This window comes from Portunus trituberculatus, chromosome 27 (assembly GCF_017591435.1).
Source record: "Portunus trituberculatus isolate SZX2019 chromosome 27, ASM1759143v1, whole genome shotgun sequence".
Taxonomy (NCBI): domain Eukaryota; kingdom Metazoa; phylum Arthropoda; class Malacostraca; order Decapoda; family Portunidae; genus Portunus; species Portunus trituberculatus.
Window position 1 is genome coordinate 15,012,402 of NC_059281.1, and position 23,066 is coordinate 15,035,467.

The 23,066-nt window shown below is 43.4% G+C and overlaps 4 protein-coding genes across 10 annotated transcripts in view; 1 reads left to right on the top strand and 3 right to left on the bottom strand.

Annotated features, from left to right (window-relative positions):
* The window catches only part of LOC123509361 (zinc transporter ZIP1-like), an 8,842-nt gene extending 7,198 nt beyond the window's left edge, over positions 1–1,644 (bottom strand). Inside the window, exon 1 of the mRNA XM_045263620.1 lies at positions 948–1,644. The gene's annotated coding sequence lies outside the window, so the exon portion shown is untranslated. The remainder of the gene's footprint in view (positions 1–947) is intronic.
* A 540-nt stretch (positions 1,645–2,184) lies between these two features.
* Positions 2,185–4,424, bottom strand: LOC123509472 (60S ribosomal protein L28-like). Its single transcript, XM_045263761.1, has 3 exons — positions 4,260–4,424; positions 2,829–2,973; positions 2,185–2,312 (listed from the first exon to the last, which is right to left on the bottom strand). Exons 1-3 carry the CDS (start codon positions 4,409–4,411, stop codon positions 2,283–2,285), a joined length of 327 nt encoding a protein of 108 aa, XP_045119696.1. The 5' UTR covers positions 4,412–4,424; the 3' UTR covers positions 2,185–2,282.
* Positions 4,425–9,113: 4,689 nt separating this feature from the next.
* Positions 9,114–17,746, bottom strand: LOC123509363 (glycerol-3-phosphate acyltransferase 3-like). 7 transcript variants are annotated; one of them, XM_045263625.1, is made up of 6 exons: positions 17,607–17,746; positions 11,905–12,825; positions 11,640–11,755; positions 11,087–11,195; positions 10,746–10,933; positions 9,114–10,628 (listed from the first exon to the last, which is right to left on the bottom strand). In XM_045263625.1, exons 2-6 carry the CDS (start codon positions 12,649–12,651, stop codon positions 10,409–10,411), a joined length of 1,380 nt encoding a protein of 459 aa, XP_045119560.1. In that variant the 5' UTR covers positions 12,652–12,825; positions 17,607–17,746; the 3' UTR covers positions 9,114–10,408. The 7 variants fall into 7 exon arrangements, with proteins under 7 accessions (XP_045119560.1, XP_045119561.1, XP_045119558.1 ...); XM_045263626.1 differs by lacking the exon at positions 17,607–17,746 and adding an exon at positions 14,191–14,861; XM_045263623.1 differs by lacking the exon at positions 17,607–17,746 and adding an exon at positions 14,140–14,861.
* On the top strand, positions 15,997–20,007 carry LOC123509362. Its single transcript, XM_045263621.1, has 5 exons — positions 15,997–16,122; positions 17,056–17,723; positions 17,970–18,080; positions 18,414–18,611; positions 18,699–20,007. Exons 2-5 carry the CDS (start codon positions 17,064–17,066, stop codon positions 19,215–19,217), a joined length of 1,488 nt encoding a protein of 495 aa, XP_045119556.1. The 5' UTR covers positions 15,997–16,122; positions 17,056–17,063; the 3' UTR covers positions 19,218–20,007.
* The last annotated feature ends 3,059 nt before the right edge of the window (positions 20,008–23,066 follow it).

The following is a 23,066-nucleotide window of genomic DNA, read 5'->3' on the forward strand; positions in this document are numbered from 1 at the left end:
AACAGTTTACAATTTCCCAAGGCTGGATCTATTACTTTAATAAGCTCTACTACTGCGCTCTCTCTCTCTCTCTCTCAGGCTAACATCAATCAGAGAGAAACATCATAACAGCCACTACTACTACTACTACTACTACTACAATAACAACAACTACAACAACTACTACTACTACTACTACTACTACTACTACTACTAAAATTACAATAACAACTACTACTACTACAATAATAACTACTAAACTAATAAATACTACTACTTATCACTACAACTACAAACACACCAGAACACACACATCTTGCACATTCCAAACAGCAAAACATAACAGAGCTCTCCTTCCTTTGTCTCGAGTCTCGCTATGTATACGTAATGTTTATCTGTGTACCAGGCCGCGGTAACCCTCACTCCCTCACTCCCTCTCTCTCTCTCTCTCTTTGTACTGCTGAAAACCTATTACTCTGCGTTTCTTCCACCTTTTTCTTTTTACTCTCCGTGTCCTAACTGGTCTCTCTCTCTCTCTCTCTCTCTCTCTCTCTCTCTCTCTCTCTCTCTCTCTCTCTCTCTAATGAGTAAAATAGTTTATTAGGGTAAGTAAATTGAGTTCTATAATAAATAGTTTAAAGAACAGAAAGAACAAGAAGACGAACACTAAAAACAACAACAACAACAACAACAATAATAAAGATATGAAAATAACAACATCGTGGGCAGACAATCTTTCCAACGTGGCCACATAGACAAACCCAATACTTTACCACCATATGATTCAACACCTCTAGAAGTAACAAATACACATAAACACCACCAACTACTAATCACACTATGAAAAGCACTAAATTCTTCCTATACCAGCAATAAATACTCGTAAATAAATAAAGATGAATGAATAAAGGGTGAACAGCGGGCAACACTCCACCCAGCTTTTAGTTTACAAGAACAATAACACGTACATGGTGTCTTGGTGCTCAAAAGGCTCCATGAGTGACTGCCTGCTAATGCCACGCTGGGAATTAAGGACTGTAACGCAGCACAAGGAGCACAGGTCAAAATAACGCACAACACTCAGGCACACCACACCGCAACGCACGCCAGGACAACACTGCTGCTTCGGGGACTTGAAGCAGTTCAGAATCGGTTTGTGGAAGTGAACCAATGGTGACTCAAGTTTGGTTGGTTTACTTCTATATTTTCTTGGTACACAGATGAAGTGGTGAATGGTATAGTGGTAACTCGTGCGCTGTAAGAAAGAGTTGAGTGAATTGATAATGAATGAAAAGATATCAAATTATGTGGACTTGAAATGGTCAAATATTTAACCTCCCCGGCAGTCACTTGATGAGATTGGTGGTGCTTTCTCTTCAACCCCAGCTAAGGAATGGCCACAAACTGACATGTCCGCCTTACTAACCCTTGTGGAGTCAATAGGCATTAAGCTTAATTAAGCCTTCCCTTTCCTACCACAGCCTGTCTACTATTGCCAACTAATACAGGCTAGAGATCACTTCAGCTTCTCTCTCAGTCTCCACCACAGCCAAGCAAATGCAACACTAAATCACAGCTTGAATTACCTCCATCTTTTGCATTTTGCTTTGCTGTGGACTCGATCAAATATAAACAAGATACTGACAAACAGAAAAAACAGTTAGTACATGCCATCTTACCACTGCCACTACTGCCAACAATCTCCAGTATTTGTAAATTTAACAAGGATTATGAATTAAGTTATGCATCATTCATTGGTAGCATCACTGAGAACATTAGTCATATCTGTAGCCTTTAGAATAGTCTTAGTGAATAAATCTAATACATGCTAATACTTCTGCTTCTGCATTTCAATTTCATGACATTTAAGATATCTTTTTTTTTTTTTGCAAACTTTCTCAGACTTGCAAGGGGACTGGTAATTTAGTGGGCCTTTTTTTGTGGTTTTATGTTGCTCTTGGCCAGCTTTTCCCTTCCTACATAATTTTTTTTTAAAAAGATCACCACAACCAAACAAATATAATATGTACTCAGTCACAGCTTGAAATAGTCTTAAGTAATACAGGCTAGATCACTTTAGCTTCTCTCTCTCTCTGGTCTCCGCCACAGCCAAACAAATGCAATGCTTGATCACAGCTTGAAAATAGTGTTAGTAAGTGAACTAATACAGCTCTCTCCTCACAGGCAAGCAAATAAAATACTCCATCACAGCAATACTCCTTTATTTACGAACATTTACTCTTTCTTGACAGGCTTGTATGACCTGCGGCGAGACTTCTTGAAAGGCTGAGCACGCTGAGACCTCAGGATGGCGGAGGCACGACGCAGGCAGCCTGAGAGAGGAGGATAACGATGGAGGATGAATATAAGTATTGAAAGGTTTGGATACACAATTATCAAACTCACTCAAGAAACAACAGCTAAAAAGTAAATTAAAGATGATTTTAGTAAATTATGAATGAGTGTATGAGTGTGAGTATTGAAAGGTTTGGATGAATACTTATCAAACTGAACAAGTAATTATTAAAAGTTAAAACAAAAAGATAATTTAATTACAAACTATGCAACTTAAAAAACTCAACATTGAATAATGAAACGTGGTAATAATGATTTGAAAGCTGTCAACAGGCAAATAAAAAAATAAATAAATAAATAAACTATGCTAACAACACTACACAATGGAAAAACAAACTAAATAATACAATAAACAATTTAATAAAAGTGTAAGAATGAAAAATCAGTCAAAAAGTGATAAATCAAATAAATAAAACTGACAACCAAACAAAACCTAACCAGTGATCTGTACAACACACACACACACACACACACACACACACACACACACACACCATTTTAAGATCCTTCCTGTAGCTGTTGTGACGGATGAACCTGCGGATGGAGTTGAGGGCGCGGCGTGGCCCGGCCTTCACTGTGGTCTTGACAAGATTCTTCACTGGCTTGTTCTGAGGAGACAAACACAGACATGGTAATACACTTCAAGGGAAAGAAAAGGGTAAAAGAAAGGAGAGGAGATGAGATGAGATGAGATGAGATGAGATGAGATGAGATGAGATGAGATGAGAGGAAAGGAGAGGAGAGGACAGACAAAAGGGAAAGAAAAGCAAAAGGGAAGGGAAGGGAAGGGATGGCCAAAGAAAAAGAAGTCACCACATAATAAGAAAGATATAAGGAAGATAGAAAAGATTCAGAGCTACAACCAAAACAGCTCCAAGTTTGAAAGACCTAACTTATGAGGACAGATCAAAGAGATTAAAATTCCAACATTGCATCAGAGGAGAGAAAGAGAGACCTAATTGCTATATACAAGGTATGGAAGGGGATGGACACAGCTGACAAAAAGACCTATTGGTCTAGGACTTGAGAAATACCAGATACATTAACCCTTAAAGCGCGGGTGTCCACAATACTGGACGGCCAGAGCGTGGGCTCGTAGCGCGGGTGTCCACAATAGTGGACATAGCATTTTTTTAATGAACGCGCTGCCAGATTTGATTAGTTTGTCATCAAGTACAATAAACATGTCGTTTTCTTTCCAACAATGCCCACAAACACTCTGACTTTATCAGTGGTCAGTTAACGCCTTGTGCTAACTTTGACAAGATCTCCACTAGACACTGCAACTCACCAGTCAGCTCCACCACAAGTGTGGACCCTGCTACAGAGCACACACACACAGTCCTACCCGAAGATCGGTCTATGAGGTCTGTGCTCGCTCCGTAATGGGGAAGACTGGCTGGGTGACCAGCAGGCGACCAAGGTGAATTACACGCACACACACACACGTATATACAGAAACACACACACAGTAATGTTGCAAGATAAAGAAAGTAACACTACCCCAGTCATGCATATAAGTTAGCACACAGAATGCCTGGAGGTGATTCAATTAATACCCGAGCAACCAATTATTTGTGTGGGTCAAGATATCCACCACTGTTGTGTGACCAAAGTACTTCACTCAGGTTATTATTTACTTCTTTCATTATTCATTTTATTTTATACAAGAAATTACTTATTCATCTATTTACTATTTACATTTATTCATTCTATTCTTTTATTTACTTATTCTTTTCCTTTGCTACAGGTGCACTGGTATAGCAACACAGCCACCAGCCTGCATCACACAGCCAGCGAGGGATCTTTATCATTACTTACATCTTCAATTATTTAATGCAAGAAATTACTTATTCATTCATCAATTTTTTTTTACTTTTTATACCTATTCATCAATTCCTCTCTTTATTTATTTTTTTCCTTACTACGGGTGCCCTGGTATAGCAAGAGCCTGCCAACCCCCACCAGGGCAGCCACCCCAGCGCCTCACCTTGGAGAACGGCTTGTTGACGTTCCTCTTCTTGAGCAGGTGTGAGTGGTTGTTCCTGATGACCTGCCAGCACAAGTCAGACGACATCTTGGCGTGGTTTCTGCAACACAGACCATCGTCACCAAACACAACAATAACAGTTACGTAAATGGCAAATAACTGAGTAAAAATACACAATATTAGTTCTTTACACCACAACATCCCCAATTTCTGTTGCTACAAGGCTTAAATAAAAAAAATAAATAACATGGTAGCCAGCTAAGTAACAATGGTGTACATAGGGTTAGGATAAGAGGAGTAAGAATGGTATAGCTACAGAGGGTTAGGATAAGAAGAGTAAATCTGTCCCATCCCCGTCAGCCCAAGCCTTAACCTAACAGCGTGCCATGGGGTAGCAAACATGCCTGTATGTCTCCCAGGGAAGCATCCCAGACACCACCACTGCAGCAACAAAAACAACACGTACATTTACAAGAGACAACATAGGGTAAATTTACAGTTTCAACCAACATACCCTGTCTTAAATTTCTTTTTTCCTATGTCTAACAAGCTTGGGGCCCTCCTGGGAAAGCAATGTTTTAGGGTGGGGAAACCAAACCTAACTTAACCAAATTCTGTCCTGAAGTTATTATTAATTTCCAATAGGGTAAAATGGGGTCAGAAATGCTCGTAGACCTAACCTAACTAATTATGTCAAGAAGTTATTACTAATTTCCGATAGGGTAAAATGTAGTTAGAAATGCTCATAGAAGTGTGATCTAGACCCGTGAGAATGTATTTAGTTACGTGTGGTGTGTTAGTTGAAACTGGAATAACACCCAAAACAGTGGTACCAGAAGACCAGGCTTATACCGCGACCACAACTACACTGGACTGGACAATGGACCTCTCCCTCAGGATCACTCGTCCCCTACACACTGTCAACACTTCCCAGCACACATGATACACAACACTCCTGGGCAACACACGTGGAGTAATAGCAAATAAATAAATAAATAAGCAACAGACAAAAGATACGAATAAGTATGGACTATAAAACACGAAAATACATTAAAGCTAACCACACACTTAACTTCCCCATGTACAACTATAATAAACCAGCTAAAAAGGTGTGTCTCATTAACATACACCAACAAACTACACACATACACACGTACATAGGCTACACAAACACGTACAGGCCATGTGCACCAAAAACTCCAGCATGTTTTGAGTGTTGCCCTGACCACCCCCTCTTATCACGCCATCTTCCCGTTTATTACGCCCCACCAGGCACTCAACACGCCGCCACCACCACCACAGGCCCTTCATTTATTCCCATGCATGATATCTAGGTGGTGTTGAGTCAAATGGGGGAGTGAGAGCCAGAGACGTGACTCGTGTGGCTCACCTGACAACGCGTGGCCGGGAAAGGGAAGATGGCGGTGTTGTGGTGGATACTACAACACACCCGCCAGGATCCACACCGATTTCTGGTACTTAAGGATATATTTGTTAATTATCTTCCACTTTTATCTGGGTAAAGATAAGTAATATTTATTTCTATATTTTTATTTTTTATTTGTTATAGCTCTACGTATTTATTTGTTGATTTTATGGTTGCCTTGTATTCCATTTATTACTTCATTATTTGTTAGTTATTCCATTCTTGAGGGTTGAAAACAAAGTTGTTTATTTCTATGGACAATTTTCTTCTTTAAATAAGTTATGGATATGCCACAGAAATTTGCTGTAACCCCTTGAATACCATGACGCGTTTCCATATTCATTCTGTTTATTTGATGATTTTATACAGCTTCAGAAATTCATGTGGAGGATTGAAATGGTGAAGACTGTGGCCATTACTCTTCTTATCTTCATTGACCCTTCCTAATGTTAATAAAATGGTGTAATCGTACACTAATCTCAAGAGAAAAATGTGTCCCAGTATTGAAAGGGTTAATAACATTACAAGAGAACCATTAACTCTTTAATTCATCGCACTTAATAATATTTAGCCCAGGTTTTGAAGAGAGTCACACTGGTATACCGTAATCTCCATCACCTAGACTTATAACTTGGCACAGATCCTTCAGATATTCTAAAATACCAAGCCTACACCATGAAGCAAATTGTGAAATACCACAGGACTAACATTTCCTTATTATCACCTCTCAAACTGTAGTGGAGGAGATGTAACACTGGAACCAATGAAACACTAATGATTCCCCCCCCCCCGACAAAGAGTCTTCAAATCTCAGATAAATGTCAGGCAGGAAGCTAAAATGCTCTACTCTATCATACACCCAGCAAACATGAAAATAAGAAAATTGCAGAGAGAGAGAGAGAGAAACATTTGTCACATACACGATAAACATCACTTTTAAAGTACGTTCATAACCTGTGACTGATTTCTGTTAGTCTCTCATGAATCAAGCTACATCTGCCATTTTAAGGCTTTCTAGGCAAATCTCATTCCTTCATTCTATTAATGTCCTTTTTGTCTAAACCAGAAATTAATCATCTACTGTTACATTTTCCATGCCTTGCAGTTGACTAGGCTTTCTCTTGTGTAGGTCAGCTGGCTTTTCTTTGGTTTATTAATAGTGATCTCTCTCTCTCTCTCTCTCTCAAGAAAGAGCATCATCAGTCCATCTCCCTCCAACTTATCTAAAAGTGAATGGGAACTCTACAGCTTTAACTTAATCATCTCTTTAAATGTCACAGCTTAAGTTAAAAAATTACCCTAAGTTATCAGCATAGCACTACAGCTTCCCAGACAGAGCACAGCCAGACAGGCCCCACTGCTGATAAGTGCTCAATGAAACACGAGTGAAAAAATAAAAACGACATTTATTCAGATCAGCCAAAGATTCATTAGCCAAAAAGATCTCATTAAATACTAAAGGAATCATGTCAGCTGATTGGTGTCCTGCAAGTCAGCCATTATTTCCTGAGCACTGCCAGCCGTCACCTAACATTACTTACAACATGCACTGAATACAAAGTATGACTAAACACCTTATGACTTGAATTAATCACAAAATAAGTAGCTTTACACTTAGAGTCTACCTTTTCTGATTGAATTTATAAGTAGTGTCAGTAAATTAGCACAGATGTCAACTAAGAATATAAAGAAATTAATAAACTGCACAATCAATATCAGCAGAACCAAAGGTAAAATGGTCTGAAAATTAAGCGAAATGCAGTATTGAGACACTGCCCATCATAAGTATGCCAAGGAAAGCCATCCACAAATATTCCATCAATGCTTAGAGCTTCACAAAAGATATCCTATCACAATGAGCACTGACACCTCACCAAGATAATTCTCACCATAATACTATTTTTTTCCCTTTACCTCCACTGCCAAGAAAAAATGAAGACTGAAATAATTAATGTATAAATATGATAATAAAAGTAAAGAAATATGCAAGATTATGAATAAAGATCCATTTTCATGTAAATAAAAATACATGTATATTATTATGGCAAGATGGACCACACACACACACACACACACACACACACACACACACACACACACACACACACACACACACACACACACACAATTTCACACAAGCATCATATCAATGTTTTAAATGAAAATTTTGCAATCTACTGTGAAAGACTATACAACAAAATACATTTCTATTTCTTGTTTTGGGACCACCACCACAACTACCACTGCCATCACCACCACTCACTGTTTGTACATAAGATGACATACCAAGAAACCTGTTAGACAGATGGCTACAATACAAAATATAGCATAAATGAAAACTAGACCATCATCTAATAATTGTAGTTAACACAAAACAAATTCCATAACATAAAAAAAAGACCAAATAATTAGAAAAGCAAACTGTTCAAAAACCAAACTGTTGAAAAAGCAAACTGTTATCAATAAGAACTGCAGTCAATAAGTCCTAGTCAACACAAACCAAACCATTATGAAAAGTGCTATTCAACACAAACCAACATGTTATCAATAAGAACTGCAGTCAATACAAACCAAATAATTGTGAAAAGTGCTATTCAAGACAAGCTAAACTGCAGCCCATGCGCTATTCAATGCAAACCAAACCATTCTTGTAAAACCTAGCTAATACAAATCAAATGACAATCAGTTAATGCAAGTTATATGCTAATTGACAAACTGAATACACAGTCACGACAGTCACCGAACCAATCCAGATAAACTAAAGAATTACTGCATTATGGAAACAATCTAGCTATGAACCAGGCCAGACAAAGCACCACACACTCGTATACACACACACACACACACACACACACACTCTTAGCTTTGTCAGTCCCCAATGAAATGAAAACTAAGCACAAGATTCCTTTGTCACTTACACCAAAGCCTCAGAAAGTAAGTACCACAAGGATCTATAGCAACTCTTATTCAACAAGGCACTACACCTTAAGTTTCTCATGAACTCTTTACACACCCTGATGTCAAATCCTTATCCATAAAACAACTACATTCCCTTCCATTCCCTCTCTCTCTCTTTCTCTCTAATACAGTAAACTCTATTATTTCAGGGGAAGGCTCATTCACTACACTACACACACACCATGCTTAAACCTCATCATCATAATTCTCATCATCCACACCACCTCTTCATTACCACGATCACACTACAGGCATCACACTGAGGTTCTTTAACTCCCTGTGCTATATTTACCAAAGCAGTGCAGGTGATACTATCTAGGGCATACTTTACACAGGGTTCAAGCATAGGCTGCAGGCAGATCAACATGCAAGATTCAGGTGAAATTAGACAAAAGAAGAAATAGATTAGACAATGACCTTTGAATATGTAATGAGATGGAATAAGAGTTTTACTAAGCCATAAGCCAGTTCTGTATTGAGATTAACAATAATACTAAGAAACAATGATAACAGCACCAACAGTAAGCATCAATGGACCTAATACAGCTTGCTATTACAACAGATACATCAAGGAATGGATGGATGGATGGAATGGATTGATGGATGGATGTTCATGGCCAGTGTATGAAGTACCTTGCACGTGCGCACACACACACACACACACACACACACACACACACACACACACACACACACACACACTAACACACAAGATATCAATGAAATACACACATGCTATGCTATCAAAGAATGTACAAGAAAATTAAAATAAAGACACACTTAAGAATAATACAGAAACAGTGAGGAGATAGCAGCAAATTTAGAAACACTGTGCTTGGACATTAACATAACAACAGAGGATTGCAAAAAATAAAACAAATAAGTAAAGAAATAGCTATCCTGGATTCTAAACTCACACTTCAGGATCAAAAGTAAGAAACAGAATAAATCTAAACCTGAACAGTAAATAAATAAATAAAAACTCTCATTCCAGACTTTTACCTCACCCTCTATGATCATATACAAAAAAATACTTGAATCAGAAACAGTCTTTGGGATTTCCTTAGCATATTAACACCCGATAGATCCATAGACCCACATAACACTGATCCACAACAAATCAAAACAATTCAAAACGGCAATGATATCTTCTATCTAAGTGCTCTAGTAAGGGAAAAAAAATATATGCTACTCTGGTGTATAAAATGTGAAGCTGACAAGTGAGAGCAAGTGAGGTGAGGGAAGGCTGGGTCAGTGATGAGTCTGTCCTGGTCCTACCCATGCTGCCCCCTTCCTTCTCCTCCTCTCTCACCCTGATGGTCCTGTCATCTCAGCCTGTCTCTGGTGTAGCTATTCTGTTACTAGTACTCCATGCATACCACACACCACCACTATCAAACTTTTATGGAATTTTGTGCTTGACTAATATAAAAGTTCTCTCTCTCTCTCTCTCTCTCTCTCTCTCTGAGGCACTGGTTACTTCAGTGTAATCCCTAACAAAAGATGCATCTGTTGTGCTACACTACATGTAAAGGAAACAAATGAGCTTTGCATGTCTAACGTGTGAATGATAAAATCTCGTCAAGATCACCACCATTTGTTTTATGCATGAAACAATTATATGCAGAGGAGGATCTTGAGAAGCACCATGTTTGTTTCCACAGTATTTGTGCACTTGTCTGTTCATACCATCCACAGCCTCACTCTTCCTTCTTTTTCAATAGATCTGAGATGTCACTCTCATTTGCTTCTGGTTGCTGCTCCTCCTCCTCTCCATCATCATCGTCATTCACCTGCAGGTGCTTGGCAAACTCCTCCTGCTGCCTCTTCTTCCACTCGGCCTTCACAGGGTTGGCCTTGAGGAAGCCGTCCCAGGCCAGGTCTATCATACCCCCCTGGTGGGCAATCTTGGCCTTTACTCTGCAAACCAAACAAATGATATATTTCCCTAATTTTCATAACTACTATAAAATACATATATTTATATACATACATATTCATGTACCTATAAACACACACACGCAAACAAACACAGACCTGTTAGCGAATGCCGTGGCAGACTCGCCAGGATTTTTCCTCATGGGGGGAAGGTACCACACGTTGCACACAATGGCCCAGGACGTCATCATGCACAACACATAGTGGAAAAACTTGTCCTGCCACCAGAAGGCGTCACCAAACCTTGCATCAAACCGGATAGCGATGGGGTAGATGACTGTGTCCACCTGTGTGATGAATGGCAATGCTTGGCCTCTACTAGCACTACTGGCTGATTTACACGTACATGATCACAATTTCCCTTAACTCAATAAAGGTTCCTCAGGTTCTAGGCAAGGCAGGGGCAGTGGAGGGGCAGACTAGGCAAGCAACCAACTCACCTCAAATGAGCCCTTCTTGAACTGCATGACAGAGGTGTTGTTGACGCACACACCCTCAGGATAAATGAGGATTGGGGGAAGGTTGCTGTCATTGGCATGGTTCCTTAGCCTGTGAGAAATTATGGCAGGAGTGGCAGAAGCATGAGGGCATTGTGAGAAGTGAATGGCTACACTAGAGAAATATCAGCACACATGTGGATGAATAATATTACTATTTCTACAACTTCCAATGAAAACAGCTTGTCTCTTCTCTTGCATATTAGGTGATGTAAATTAAAAGTTAATAACAGAAAGATGAGGAACCTTAATAATCAGTTCAAGGTATACCAAAACTTCAGCCATACTTTCAATATCCATGCTGCCATAGTTTCTTAGCTTTTCTCTTTCATACATTCAAACATGTTTATACAGAATTGAGAAAATAACCTCATGCTTCCAGTTTTATACAAAATGAAACCAATATCAAACTCAGTGTTGGTCTATGTACTGATCTCAACAGACAGGTGGGGAGTGAGTCAGGAGGGCATGAAGAGCCTGAGCCTGAGCCACTTACCTTTCAATAACTTGTGCTCGGTCCCTGGCATCGGAGCGCTCAAACCAGATGTGACTGGATGCTCTACTCAGCGCCTTCATGAAGATGCTGAGGAACCCTTGGTGTGTCTGTCCCACCTGTTGATTACCAATGGTTGAGAGTACAAGATAAAAATAAATATGTGCAGTTTTTCACAAATTAATATCTGCCACTTACATACAAACACATATATAGCTACTGAAATCTTAATAGTACAACAGCACTTACAAGCGAGATGAGCACTAACCATGTCGTAGCAGTTGTGGGTTGATAGCACTAAGGAGTCAATGGGGGACGTGTGGTTGGCCACAGCAATGCCATTCTTGGGCATGTTCTCTGTGTTGTGGAAGGTGGCCACCAGGGAGAGAGAACCAGCCACAAAGTCAAAGCAGAAAACGAAGAGCTTCTTGTTGAGCCAGCGCTTGAAGTTACCAGGAGGGAACAAGCCCACAAAGAACATGCACGTCCAGAACAACCCAATGCCCAGGACCAAGATGATCAGTCGCAGCGGCAAGAGGACGAGGTAACGCACCAGCAGCCCAATGATCCAGCACACCGTCAGCCGGAATGACACAAACTCGTAGGCACGGTCATTGGTGCGGGAGAGGAGGTTCCAGGTGGGCAGCTCCTCTGGTTCAAAGTACTTGGTTATGTTGTCCTCACAGATGGCAGCCATTCCTGCCGTGATGTAGCCCAGCACGTGGTCCAGGTGGAAGCCCTTGATGTCCTCCTCAATGCCCGGCGCCCTTGGGTGCTCAAAGGACAAGAGTTGATTCTCTCCCTCCTCCATTGGGGTTTCTGTCTCGTCCAGTTCTCCATCGCGCCACGCCGGACGTTTGTGCTCCACTCGTTCTTGACCGAACTCAAACACCTTGAGGAGGAGGTTAATGTAGCGGCGCCGCAGCCCCAGGTGGTGGTGGACGGTGGCTGACAAGATGAGGGCAAGGAAGACAAAGGCATACACCCACCACACAGCATTCCACACCAGCTCCATGGCTCTGCTTATCTTTCAGTGGGTGCAATACTGTCTTCCAACAATGCCACGCATAATAACCCACACTCTAGTTCATTCCCAACATGTAATAATGCTCACATGGTCAATTACCCACACTGCTTGTCCCTCCACATGATGCACACAGGAGATGCTTCAGACCTGCCAGCTGTATCACTAAAAGAAAAAGGCAATCTGGGTCACACTGTAGCAGACACTTAGTGCAATGGTACATACCTATGCAGGAAAACAGAAAATGGTGAAACAAGCACAAAATGAAGCAGAAACATATATTCTACCTTCCCATCACACACTGCATAGCACACAACAACTCTTCTCTAGGTTAAGTTAGTTCAGATGGAGACAAACTGATGAGGTGATTATATATAGTGCATATCAAGCATCTTCAGAAAATTTTCAGTTAATCAAGTAAGTAAACTTTGTCAAGTAGCTACTGCAAGTTTACCTGAGAAGACTATGTCTCCTTTCAGGCAAAGTGAAACAATAAAAGATAGGAAATGGCTAATCTGATTACAACCAGCTGCTACATGAGAATTCTCCCACAGGCAAGATTACCTTCAAAGCGTGAACGATTGTGTAATTGTGAAGCCAATAAAGGAATACCACAACCATGTAAAACCTTATAACTGTAGTAACTCCTCAGCTTAAACACTGTAGGAAATGTTTAGACTAGCTATAAAGCAAGATACTGTAAGAAGACCAAGTGACTGAACAATACTAGATGAATTAGCTAGAATTGCAGCGTGTTCATCAACCATCACCAATAAACCCATTATGAAACTTAGATATACTACAAAATAATACTAAACGAGAAGTACATGTTATCTTAACGTATTCCTTCATTTTTACTAAACTTAAATACTACGGTAACACTTTCACACGCTCGATAATAATATTCCAAGCCCTCATGGCAAGCCTCATACCTCTCTCTGCTCCACAGGACGCCCAAGTTAACAGAAATGTAGCTTGGTAGTACACATTTCCTCACTCTTCCCCACTCCTCAACACTCTTACATAATGCTAACACACGCCCATATAATTAAGTCACAAGAAGGGTTAGAAAGTACTATCATGCTTCACACAGCTCTGCAACACACGCATAACTGCACCACAAGGCACACCCGCATTCTGTACTACAACCCACACACACACAACACACACACAAGGTCGCACACCACTACCTTGCAACACAACCTACACACACTCAGTTCCAACGCCAAAAACACTAAATGATACGTCACACTGGCCTATAACACACATAAATGGACATCCCAGAATACAAAACTCACCTTGGAACACACTACACTACGCTGCAACACGGAAAAACAACCTAAACCCACAGAGATACACACACGACTCAACAATACACAGCCACACACCATCCCCACACCCTACAAAGACACGTGTTGCTTTTGCGTGCCAACATTTTAAAGCTTCCCATTACAACATTAAAGGGATGAAAGGGTTTACGTGAGTCCTGTTGAGCCGTTGAGCAATGCCATGTGTATCCTTTGCCTTTACCTGTACGCATAGCCATAGGACACTGACTCACTGCTCACATGCTCTCTTATACCTCTCATTGCCAGTAACCACTAGTCCGCTAGGAAAGATTCGCTCTGTTTTCAAAGGTTAAATAATCTGTCATGGGTGTTTTAATGTTTTTCCCCTTTAAATGTGTGGTATGCTTGGTAAACAGTTGCCATGCTCATGAGTGTTCCTGACTGCAGCTTGGATATAAAAAATTATTAGGAGCAGAGTGTGTGTGTGTTGGCGGTCACTGAGTTCATGATTCTTTCTTTAGTTTTAGTTGTTAGAGTTCTCCCTTCCTTTTGTTTTTTATGATATCTAGTTACTCGTTTTCTTTCTCTTACAAATAATCGTCAGCTATTCCTTTTCTTCCCAGTTATCCTTTCTCTACTAATACTCGCCCTCCCTTTTCAGTGATCGCTTAAGTCACTTCCTTACTATTATACATGGGAGTCGATTCCTTAAAAGTAGTGAGGGATATGAAGTATGGGGCGAGCGTAGCCAACCAAACAGCTATATAGGGATTTTCTATTTGCTGATTTCTGAGACATTAAAGGCCATATGCAGTGTATGTTAGGGTATATCATAGTCTACTTGGAGATCTTAATTTTTTAACTCCTTCAATACCATGACGCGTTTTCATATTTATTCTGCTTGCTACTTGATCATTTTATACAACTTCAGAAACATAAGTGGGGGATTAGAATTGTGAAGACTGTGACCATTAATCTTCTGACCTCCATAGACCCTTCCTAATGTAAATAGAATCGTCTAATCACACCCAAAACTCATGGTAGAAATACATCCCAGTCGAAGGGGTTAACTCGAGGTGTAATGCAGCCTGACCCAGTGACGTTATTAGCTTTAATTTTACCAGAGTTTGGATTATTTCGGGTGTTCTGGAAAGCCGCAGTCCCATGAATGAGTTGCGTTGGAAAGAGCACAGGCAGCTTTAGTCATAATACGTGTGTCATCTACAGCAACTATTAAATCAAACAACAATTTAGTGTTTTAGCCATCTCGATTTCATTTGCAAAAACAAGTTTCTTTTTTTTTCTAGGAGGAGGAGAAGGAGGACGAGGAGGCGATGGTCGTGGTGGAGGAGGAAAGTAAAATGGGCAGGATCTGTAAACAGGTACAGCCAGGCACTTTACGGATTTCCTGGAGGTTAAACTTTCTCCCCTCACTCCTGCCTCATGCCTCTCTGCCTCCTTCCTCTACCCAGCAACAGTTTCCTACTCTCTCCACCTTCCAATTCCTATGACTCCACTCTCACCTTGCATGACCTTCCAGTATGCTTTCTTGCTTCAGCACTTATTTATTTATCTATTTATATTTTATTTATTTTCCTCTCATTCCTGCAGTCGTGTTTTTATTATGTTCATTCATATTCTTCTTGTTATTTCGCTGGTTCGCTTATATGTTCTGTTCGTCGTATTCCTCTCATATCTTTCTTGATTCAGTGTTATCTAATTCTCTTATTCTTGTATTTACTTTATTTCTCTACCACACTCTTCTACAATTCCTCTCATATTTACTTATATGTACTTATTATTATTTTTCTTCCTCCTTTTGTTTCCCATCTTGTCTGTCATTCTTTCCTATAATCAATTTCTTGGTTCATTATTCTCTATTTTCTTTATATCAGTTTATCATGCCCTTCTTAAGACTTTCATTCCTTAATTTCCTTTATTTTTCTATTATTCTCCTCTCATTAATCCTCTCCTCCTCCTTCCTTCACTGTTTCCTGTTTAAATGCACCTCTTCGCAACCTGAAGTGTCACCGCTAGGTAGTGGCATTGGGGAGTTGTGGAAGGTGTCATAACGATGTGGCAACAGTGCTCGCTCCGCCCCTTCAGGTGTGGGGAGCAGAGGTCCTCATTTGCAGCTCTCATCGCCTTCCGTCTCCTCACTGCGGTCCGCCAGGTAAGATCTCCAGAGCTGACTTAAGTGGCACTGTTCTCAGGTCCTCGTGGTGTTGTGGGTCCGAGTGTCGCGCGATGGTGGCGTTGAAATCTCAGTGTTAAAATGAGACGCCATTGGATTCCACGGCAGGGTTGAGGAAGGTGTGTGTGTGTCTGTGGGTGTGTGTATGTGTTTATTCATCTCATTCCCTCTGTCGACTCCTCATGTGCATGTGTGTGTATGTGTTTATTTATTAAGAATGCTGAACCCGGCGCGTCATGGCTTCTTTTTGTAACGGCGAGTTTTTAGTTATTGATGTGATGGTGTTGGTAGTGGAGGTGGTGGTGGTGGTGGTGGTCTCTGGACGAGGTGGAGGCTGTGCACGGAGCGGGTTGGGTTGGTTGCGACGTAACGTTACGCGTCGCCTCTTGCGCAACACGGTTTGTTTTTGTAGCCACAGTAGGTGCCCATTTATCTGGCAACAGTGTGGGGACGTGCGGTGTATTGCGATGAGATATGACGAGGTGGCTGCCCGGAACCTTGGCGCCGCGCTAATAACGGGAGGGGAGAACAGGCACAAGGGAAGGGGAGATAATGGAGCAGTACGCAGTGGAAGGCAGGGGTGGCAGGAAGGGCAGGGGATCAGGGGGTGTTAAGTTGGAGAAAGGTCATTGTGTTGTACGAAAACTATTTACCACTTGCAGCGACGAGGACTCTCGCTCTTTCGGTCAACCTCTCCCCTCCCACTCTCTCTCTCTCTCCGAGTCGCGGTGGCAGGCTCAGTCCAGTGCCTCAGATGTTAGTTCTAGACAACCTTGATCCTTTCCCACCACCCTCGCCCCTTCTCCGCCCCGCCTTACCCCGCATCGTTCTCCACTTCCTGATTTCGTTTTTTTTTCTTGTTTCTTCTCTTGAACACCCGAGCGGCGCCGCTGACAGTGTTTCTCATTTTAGAGGTGGTGATGGCGTCCCGTGACTGTCAGGTGTGTCTGGAGCCTTACGATGAGGAGGAGAGGAAGCCGCGGTGCCTTAGCTGCGGCCACACCCTTTGCAACTCGTGCATCGCAGACTGTCTCTCCCGCGGCCCATTGCTGTGTCCCTTCTGCCGCTTGGTGCACGCTGCGCCCGTCACCCGCGCCAGCGACGTGCCTGTCAACTACACGGTGATCAACTTGTTGCAGGATACCTCCTATTCGCTGGTCTCACAGAGAGCAGAAACACTGTTGGCGGAGGTCAAGAAGGAAGCTAATGAATTCACCACAAGTCAGCTGGTGACGTGTAACTGCAGACTAACGAGGCTGCATGACTTTCAGCAACGGCTGAACGAACAGTGCAGTGTCCACAGGGTGCACGTGCAGGCACTCAGGTCACTGGTGGAGCGCCACGAGGGCTTGCTGCAGGACATGACCAGCAGGTCAGAGCAGGCCGCCGCCACCATTACCGAGGGGAAGGAAATAAAATCCAGGCTGGAGTCAGCTCAGGCCAAGGTGAATGGCGCTACTAACCTGCTGGAGGTGACGGCGGCACACGAGGAGGACCGTTGCTACAGGAATACCGTGACGGAGTGGGACGCTGCCGCCCACCGTCTACTGCAGTCCCAGGTGGTCGCCGCGGCCAGGGAGGTGAGTGGCGAGGCTGCGCAGTGCGCGACGCCTCACCTTGATCCCAGAGTTCAGTGGCCAGGCGCGCGCCGGGAACACTCCTGTGAGATGAACCTGAAACGTAACACTCAACATGCAAACTGTTAACATTTTCAAATGCATGCAACAATCTTCCCCTTCCCTCACCTTCAGCCTCCCTCTCTCTCTCTCTCTCTCTCTCTCTCTCTCTCTCTCTCTCTCTCTCACCTGGTGCCTACCTATCCACAGCTGGAATTCGTGACGGCCGCCGCCCTGCAGGCTGTGGTGGAGCGCAGCATGTCGGCCGCCACCGCCGCCGTCACACCCACCAAGGCCATTCAGCCACCGGTGCTGCAGGAGGTGAGTACCTCCATCCCCAGGTGTGGCGAAGGCCACCACCACCACCACCACCGCCTGTATCCTGCCATCACTAGGACCAGTGTCAATGACTCTCTCTCTCTCTCTCTCTCTCTCTCTCTCTCTGCACATAGTATACTGAGATGAACTGATTTAAAAACATGCAATTATGCATGTATAAATATAAATAAGCAGACAGACACAAAATTATGTTAGAAAGACGAAAAACAACACAAATATGTCATTCATGTGTTGGCGGGCAGATACTGTAGTCACGTAGTGGCACAAAACAAGTTCCCCACACAGCCTGCAGGAGACAAACTTTTGTTTACACAGGAGGTGACGGAGCCCGGTGACACCTCGCAGCTAGTGCTCGAGATGGTGAAGCAGGCCAGGCTGGTGGGCAGTAGCGTGTGGGCGACCACGACGAAAAGCGGTAGGCCGCGACGGGCTAGAGTGGACCAGCAGGGTGACCATCTTTTCCTCTCCGCCCTACAGGAGGGGGAGCCTCCCCTGTACTCCCACACCTTGCCGGTAAGTGTTGTGTCTGAGATAAGGTGACCATCTCCATTTCTCAGACCACCGCAGCGCCCTGTGAGCCCACCCCTTGTGTTGTTCCAGTACGAGAAGGTGCGGAGCATGGTGGACGAAGACCACCTAAAGGTGTTCCTGGAGTTATCATGGGGAGGGCAGGTGCAAGGCAGAGTGAACATCAAGCTGACCAACGCCACCACCAGGACCAGGCACTTTTTCTACCTGTGCACGGGGGAGCTCGGACCTTCATACGGTGGCACCTACCTGCTTGAGGTGGAAAATCGTGGCCAGCCAGGAGAGCGAGTGTGGGGCGGCGACTACCAAGCCAACAACGGCACCGGCGGCGCTGCGATGAAGGGCTTCACCATGGGGGAGTTGACGGCACAGCCAGTGACGGCAGGCCTCGTGGCGAGCTTCTGCTACGGCAGCGACGACCACCGCAAGCCCTCACACTTCGTGGTGTACACCAGTGACTACCCGGTAACGTATGAAGAGTGTCCCGTGGGCAGGGTGGACCAAGGCCTCGACCTCTTCCGCTTTGCTGCCAAGGTGACCAATGTCCGTGACGCCATCATCACTGACTGCGGCCTCGTGCTGTCTGTGTGACGGGCTGTCCGGAACGGCAGGGCTGGGACGCCTGCCGCAGACCATTTCGGCCCACGGCACCGGGAGGCGGGCGGGGCGGCGGAAAAAAAAAAAACGCGTCACATCGTCCTTACCAGCTTGAGCACTGAGCACTCACTGTTGTCTGGTGTCCACCTGAAGCAGCTGCAGGCAGCAACACACTTGACAGATAAGGCAGGACACCCGTCACAGTGTATATTACTTAGTAGAAATGTATTGAGTGACTAGCCGAGCGGGCCACGTGTGGTGTGTGTGCGTGTGTGCCCAGATTATCTTGGCATAGGTGTCAGGGAGCTGTGCATCCCTGGTGGAGCAAACAAGCACAGCAAACGAGGAAGCAAGACTTTCCCGCATCTCTCCATGCAGATTCTGCCGAGACAGACACATGCTCACCCTTCCCTATCACTTGACATCCAGACATGTCCCTACCGCAATACGTTATCCACACATCCGCGCGGGCACTGCTATGCAAAAATCAGAAGGCCAAGCTCACAACCTGTGGGTGAAGCAGGTGGTGCCACGGCGGTATTTCCTTCGCTTTGCAGCTGGCAGGTGACTGTGACCGCCCTCACGCACCCGCCGCCCGGCCACCAATGTTATCTCTTGGGGAACTTAACAGTTATTGTTTCAGCTGTGTAGCGTCCAGCTGGCTGAGAGAGAGAGAGAGAGAGAGAGAGAGAGAGAGAAATTGTTATAAATAATTAAGTGATATATCGGCGTTGTTGTCTATTGTATCATACTGTATTCTATAAGAATAAATACGTACACATTACGCATTCCCTTTGTCTGGCGCCCTCCCATCCAACACTGCCCGCCCTGACACCCCCTCACCCCCCCATCCCCCAGCAATCCCCTCCGTTCTAACACCACACAAAATTATCCAATAAATAATAATTCTACCACATGCCACGCGCCCGTACCCCACCACCCATTCCCCGTCGGCCCCCCCAGAATACCCGGGCGTGAGAGGCGCGGGGTGTGGGTGCCTCGCTGCTATCACTTTGCCAACACTATCATGCTTGTTCACGGCCAGAGCCTCCCTTCCCCCACCCAACGTCCCGAAGCTCCCTTCCCTCCCACCACCATCTCTGCTCTACCACAATCACTACACTAATTCCTCTTCACTATCCCCACTACCACCATCACCACCAGTCTCTCTCTCTCTCTCTCTCTCTCTCTCTCTCTCTCTCTCTCTCTCTCTCTCTCTCTCTTGCCTTTGCGGGAACGCTACCCTCTGCTAACGACACCACCACCACCACCACCAGCGATCACCCTCATATTCTTGCACTTAGCAAAGAAACTACGAATTTATTAATATACATCTAGTCTTCCCAACGTCCTTCTTGCATTAAAAAGACTACCGACGAAGGAAAGGACATGTAAATATTTCTCTTTATTAACTACTACTAAGTATATTAGCAACTACTACTACTACTACTATTACAACGAAAACACTCCTGACGAAGGAACACCTCCCTCCATCCCTTCCTCTTACTCACTAACGTCCGCAATGGTGAGTCACGCCCGCGCACCACCCACGCACTGCCAGCCGCCCGCCCGCAGCTCCCAGGAGGCGGCTGGCTGGCTGGCGGGTGGTGCAGGATACGATAACGCGTGGCCTACGTTTGTGCAGCTTGTGGGGACGTGCATGCTGTGTGGCAGGCTGATAGGACAGGCACGCTTCCCTTCAGCCAGCCAGCTCTCCCTCTCTCCGCCCACTCGCTCATGAATGCTCTCAATGCCCTCAGTGCCCTTCATGCTCTCAATATTCCATGTTCCTCCTTGTTCACTGAGCCCCCTGCTTCGTCTGTCCGCGCCGCCTGCAGCTGTGCTATGACGTACTCCACACACACACACACACACACACACACACAGTCAGCTGGCCCAGCGGTGGGTATCCTGCTTGCTTGCTACCAAAACACACACACACACACACACACAGTCAGTCAGTTTAACATGTGATGTGTTTTGCTTACAGGGTGTTAATCATCAGAGTTTACATGGTTGAAGAGAGAGAGAGAGAGAGAGAGAGAGAGAGAGAGAGAGAGAGAGAGAGAGAGAGAGAGAGAGAGAGAGAGAGGGGGGGAGGGATGGAATGGCTGTACACCACTTATACTTATTAAACAGATACAGTTATTTAACATATTCTCTCACGCACTTTTCAGTTTCGTAACTCCAAGAGCCGCTTCCGTATGCAGACTACCCAAGGGCACACACACACACACACACACACACACACACACACACACACACATACCAGCAGACGACCGAGGTAAAAAAAAAAAAACACACACACACACACACACACACACACACACACACATTAGCGGCTCTTGTTCTTTGAGACCTTAAAAAGGTTTCATTAAGTTATCAATATAAATAATAAACAAACAGCGACTGCAAACATCTGATTTACATTCATGTGTGTGTGTGTGTGTGTGTGTAAGGCAAGCAAAATATTCTCAAGTGATAATTCTACAATACATATGTATCATACCCTTCTAAGGCTCTTTCTTCTTTAGTATATCCTTCATCCATCTTATTCTTAGTACTATATTTTTAGTAGTTATTTAATTAGTATGAGCAAATTGCCTTAACATCTCTATCCGAAATCTTACAATACACTTACGAGGAACAAAGATAAACTGACTTCCTTCTCCCAATAACGTTCATACGAGCAAATAAGAATAACAATATTTGCAGATAAGCCGATGAACGCTTTTGTGATGGATCTTATTGCCATTATCATTATTGAGTCTTGGGAGAGGAGAAGGCTGGCAACAATTTATCTGACTCATCCTGCCTGACCTTGAGCGCCCCACGTACTGCCTTTGTACGATGACTTTTCACTCTAAGCGCGCCAGAAGTTACTGCACAGACGACATGGATTGATAACTGGTAATGCAAATACATAATAACCTATATTTCATTAAGATGAATGGAGAGAGACAAGGAGTAATGTATGTTGGCGTGATATGGAGGCGATGGGAAGTAAAGAAGGACGAGGACGGGTTCAGAAGAGGTGCCAAGGAGGTTGTTATAGTTTTCAGTCTGCTTAGGAAGAGGTTGAGATGAGAGGTGACTAAAAGGATGAGATGAGGGAACGGTATTGAAAACGAAATGAAAAAAAAAATGGACAATAATAGAAAGCAAGTGTAGGAAGATCTCTTGGCTACAGCAAATTAAGGAGGTCTGCTGAGAGGATAAAACATTGGAATGAAGATGATACGAAAGAAGGGTGAAGGAAAACAAAAAAAGTAAAGAAAAACACGAGGAAGTAGAGGAAGATGACTCACTATCATACTATGAAATGCTAGGGAGAAAACAGGAAGTCTACTGGAAGAAGAAGAAAATTAAAGTAAAAAAATGTGGGGAGAAAAAAAAAAAAAACGGCATACTGTATACAAAGGAAAATAACAAAAATAAGTAAACATAAAATGGATAATAGATGAAATAATAAGAAGAAAAAATGGAAGACGACAAAAATATGCTATGAAGTATCAGAGAGAGAGAGAGAGAGAGAGAGAGAGAGAGAGAGAGAGTACACATAATGGATTCACACTAAGAGCCATGACCTTGCATAGAAGAGCGGGGAGTGCATGTTGGTATGACTGTGCACTTAACAGGTGTTGCCTCTAGAACCCGGGTGAGTAATGGTTATCTTGGTAGTTCTTAGAAGCAGTACATGACGCGGGGTGACAAATATGACTAGGAGCACGTGAGTATTAGCTTGTGTGTAATGCGGGTTGTTTCTTTCTCCCACGGAAATAACTGTTTAATATATATATATATATATATATATATATATATATATATATATATATATATATA

Excerpts from the sequence above, each read along its gene's own strand:
- LOC123509472 (XM_045263761.1), bottom strand. The coding sequence starts at position 4,411 with ATGTCGTCTGACTTGTGCTGGCAGGTCATCAGGAACAACCACTCACAC. Across the intron at positions 2,974-4,259 it reads GCTATACCAGGGCACCCGTA|TGTATTACCATGTCTGTGTT; the intron begins GTAAGGAAAAAA and ends TTTCCCTTGAAG. Across the intron at positions 2,313-2,828 it reads ACAGGAAGGATCTTAAAATG|GCTGCCTGCGTCGTGCCTCC; the intron begins GTGTGTGTGTGT and ends CTCCTCTCTCAG.
- LOC123509363 (XM_045263625.1), bottom strand. The coding sequence starts at position 12,651 with ATGGAGCTGGTGTGGAATGCTGTGTGGTGGGTGTATGCCTTTGTCTTC. Across the intron at positions 11,196-11,639 it reads CGAGCACAAGTTATTGAAAG|GCTAAGGAACCATGCCAATG; the intron begins GTAAGTGGCTCA and ends AATTTCTCACAG. Across the intron at positions 10,934-11,086 it reads TCAAGAAGGGCTCATTTGAG|GTGGACACAGTCATCTACCC; the intron begins GTGAGTTGGTTG and ends TTCATCACACAG.
- LOC123509362 (XM_045263621.1), top strand. The coding sequence starts at position 17,064 with ATGGCGTCCCGTGACTGTCAGGTGTGTCTGGAGCCTTACGATGAGGAG. Across the intron at positions 17,724-17,969 it reads TGGTCGCCGCGGCCAGGGAG|CTGGAATTCGTGACGGCCGC; the intron begins GTGAGTGGCGAG and ends ACCTATCCACAG. Across the intron at positions 18,081-18,413 it reads AGCCACCGGTGCTGCAGGAG|GAGGTGACGGAGCCCGGTGA; the intron begins GTGAGTACCTCC and ends TTGTTTACACAG.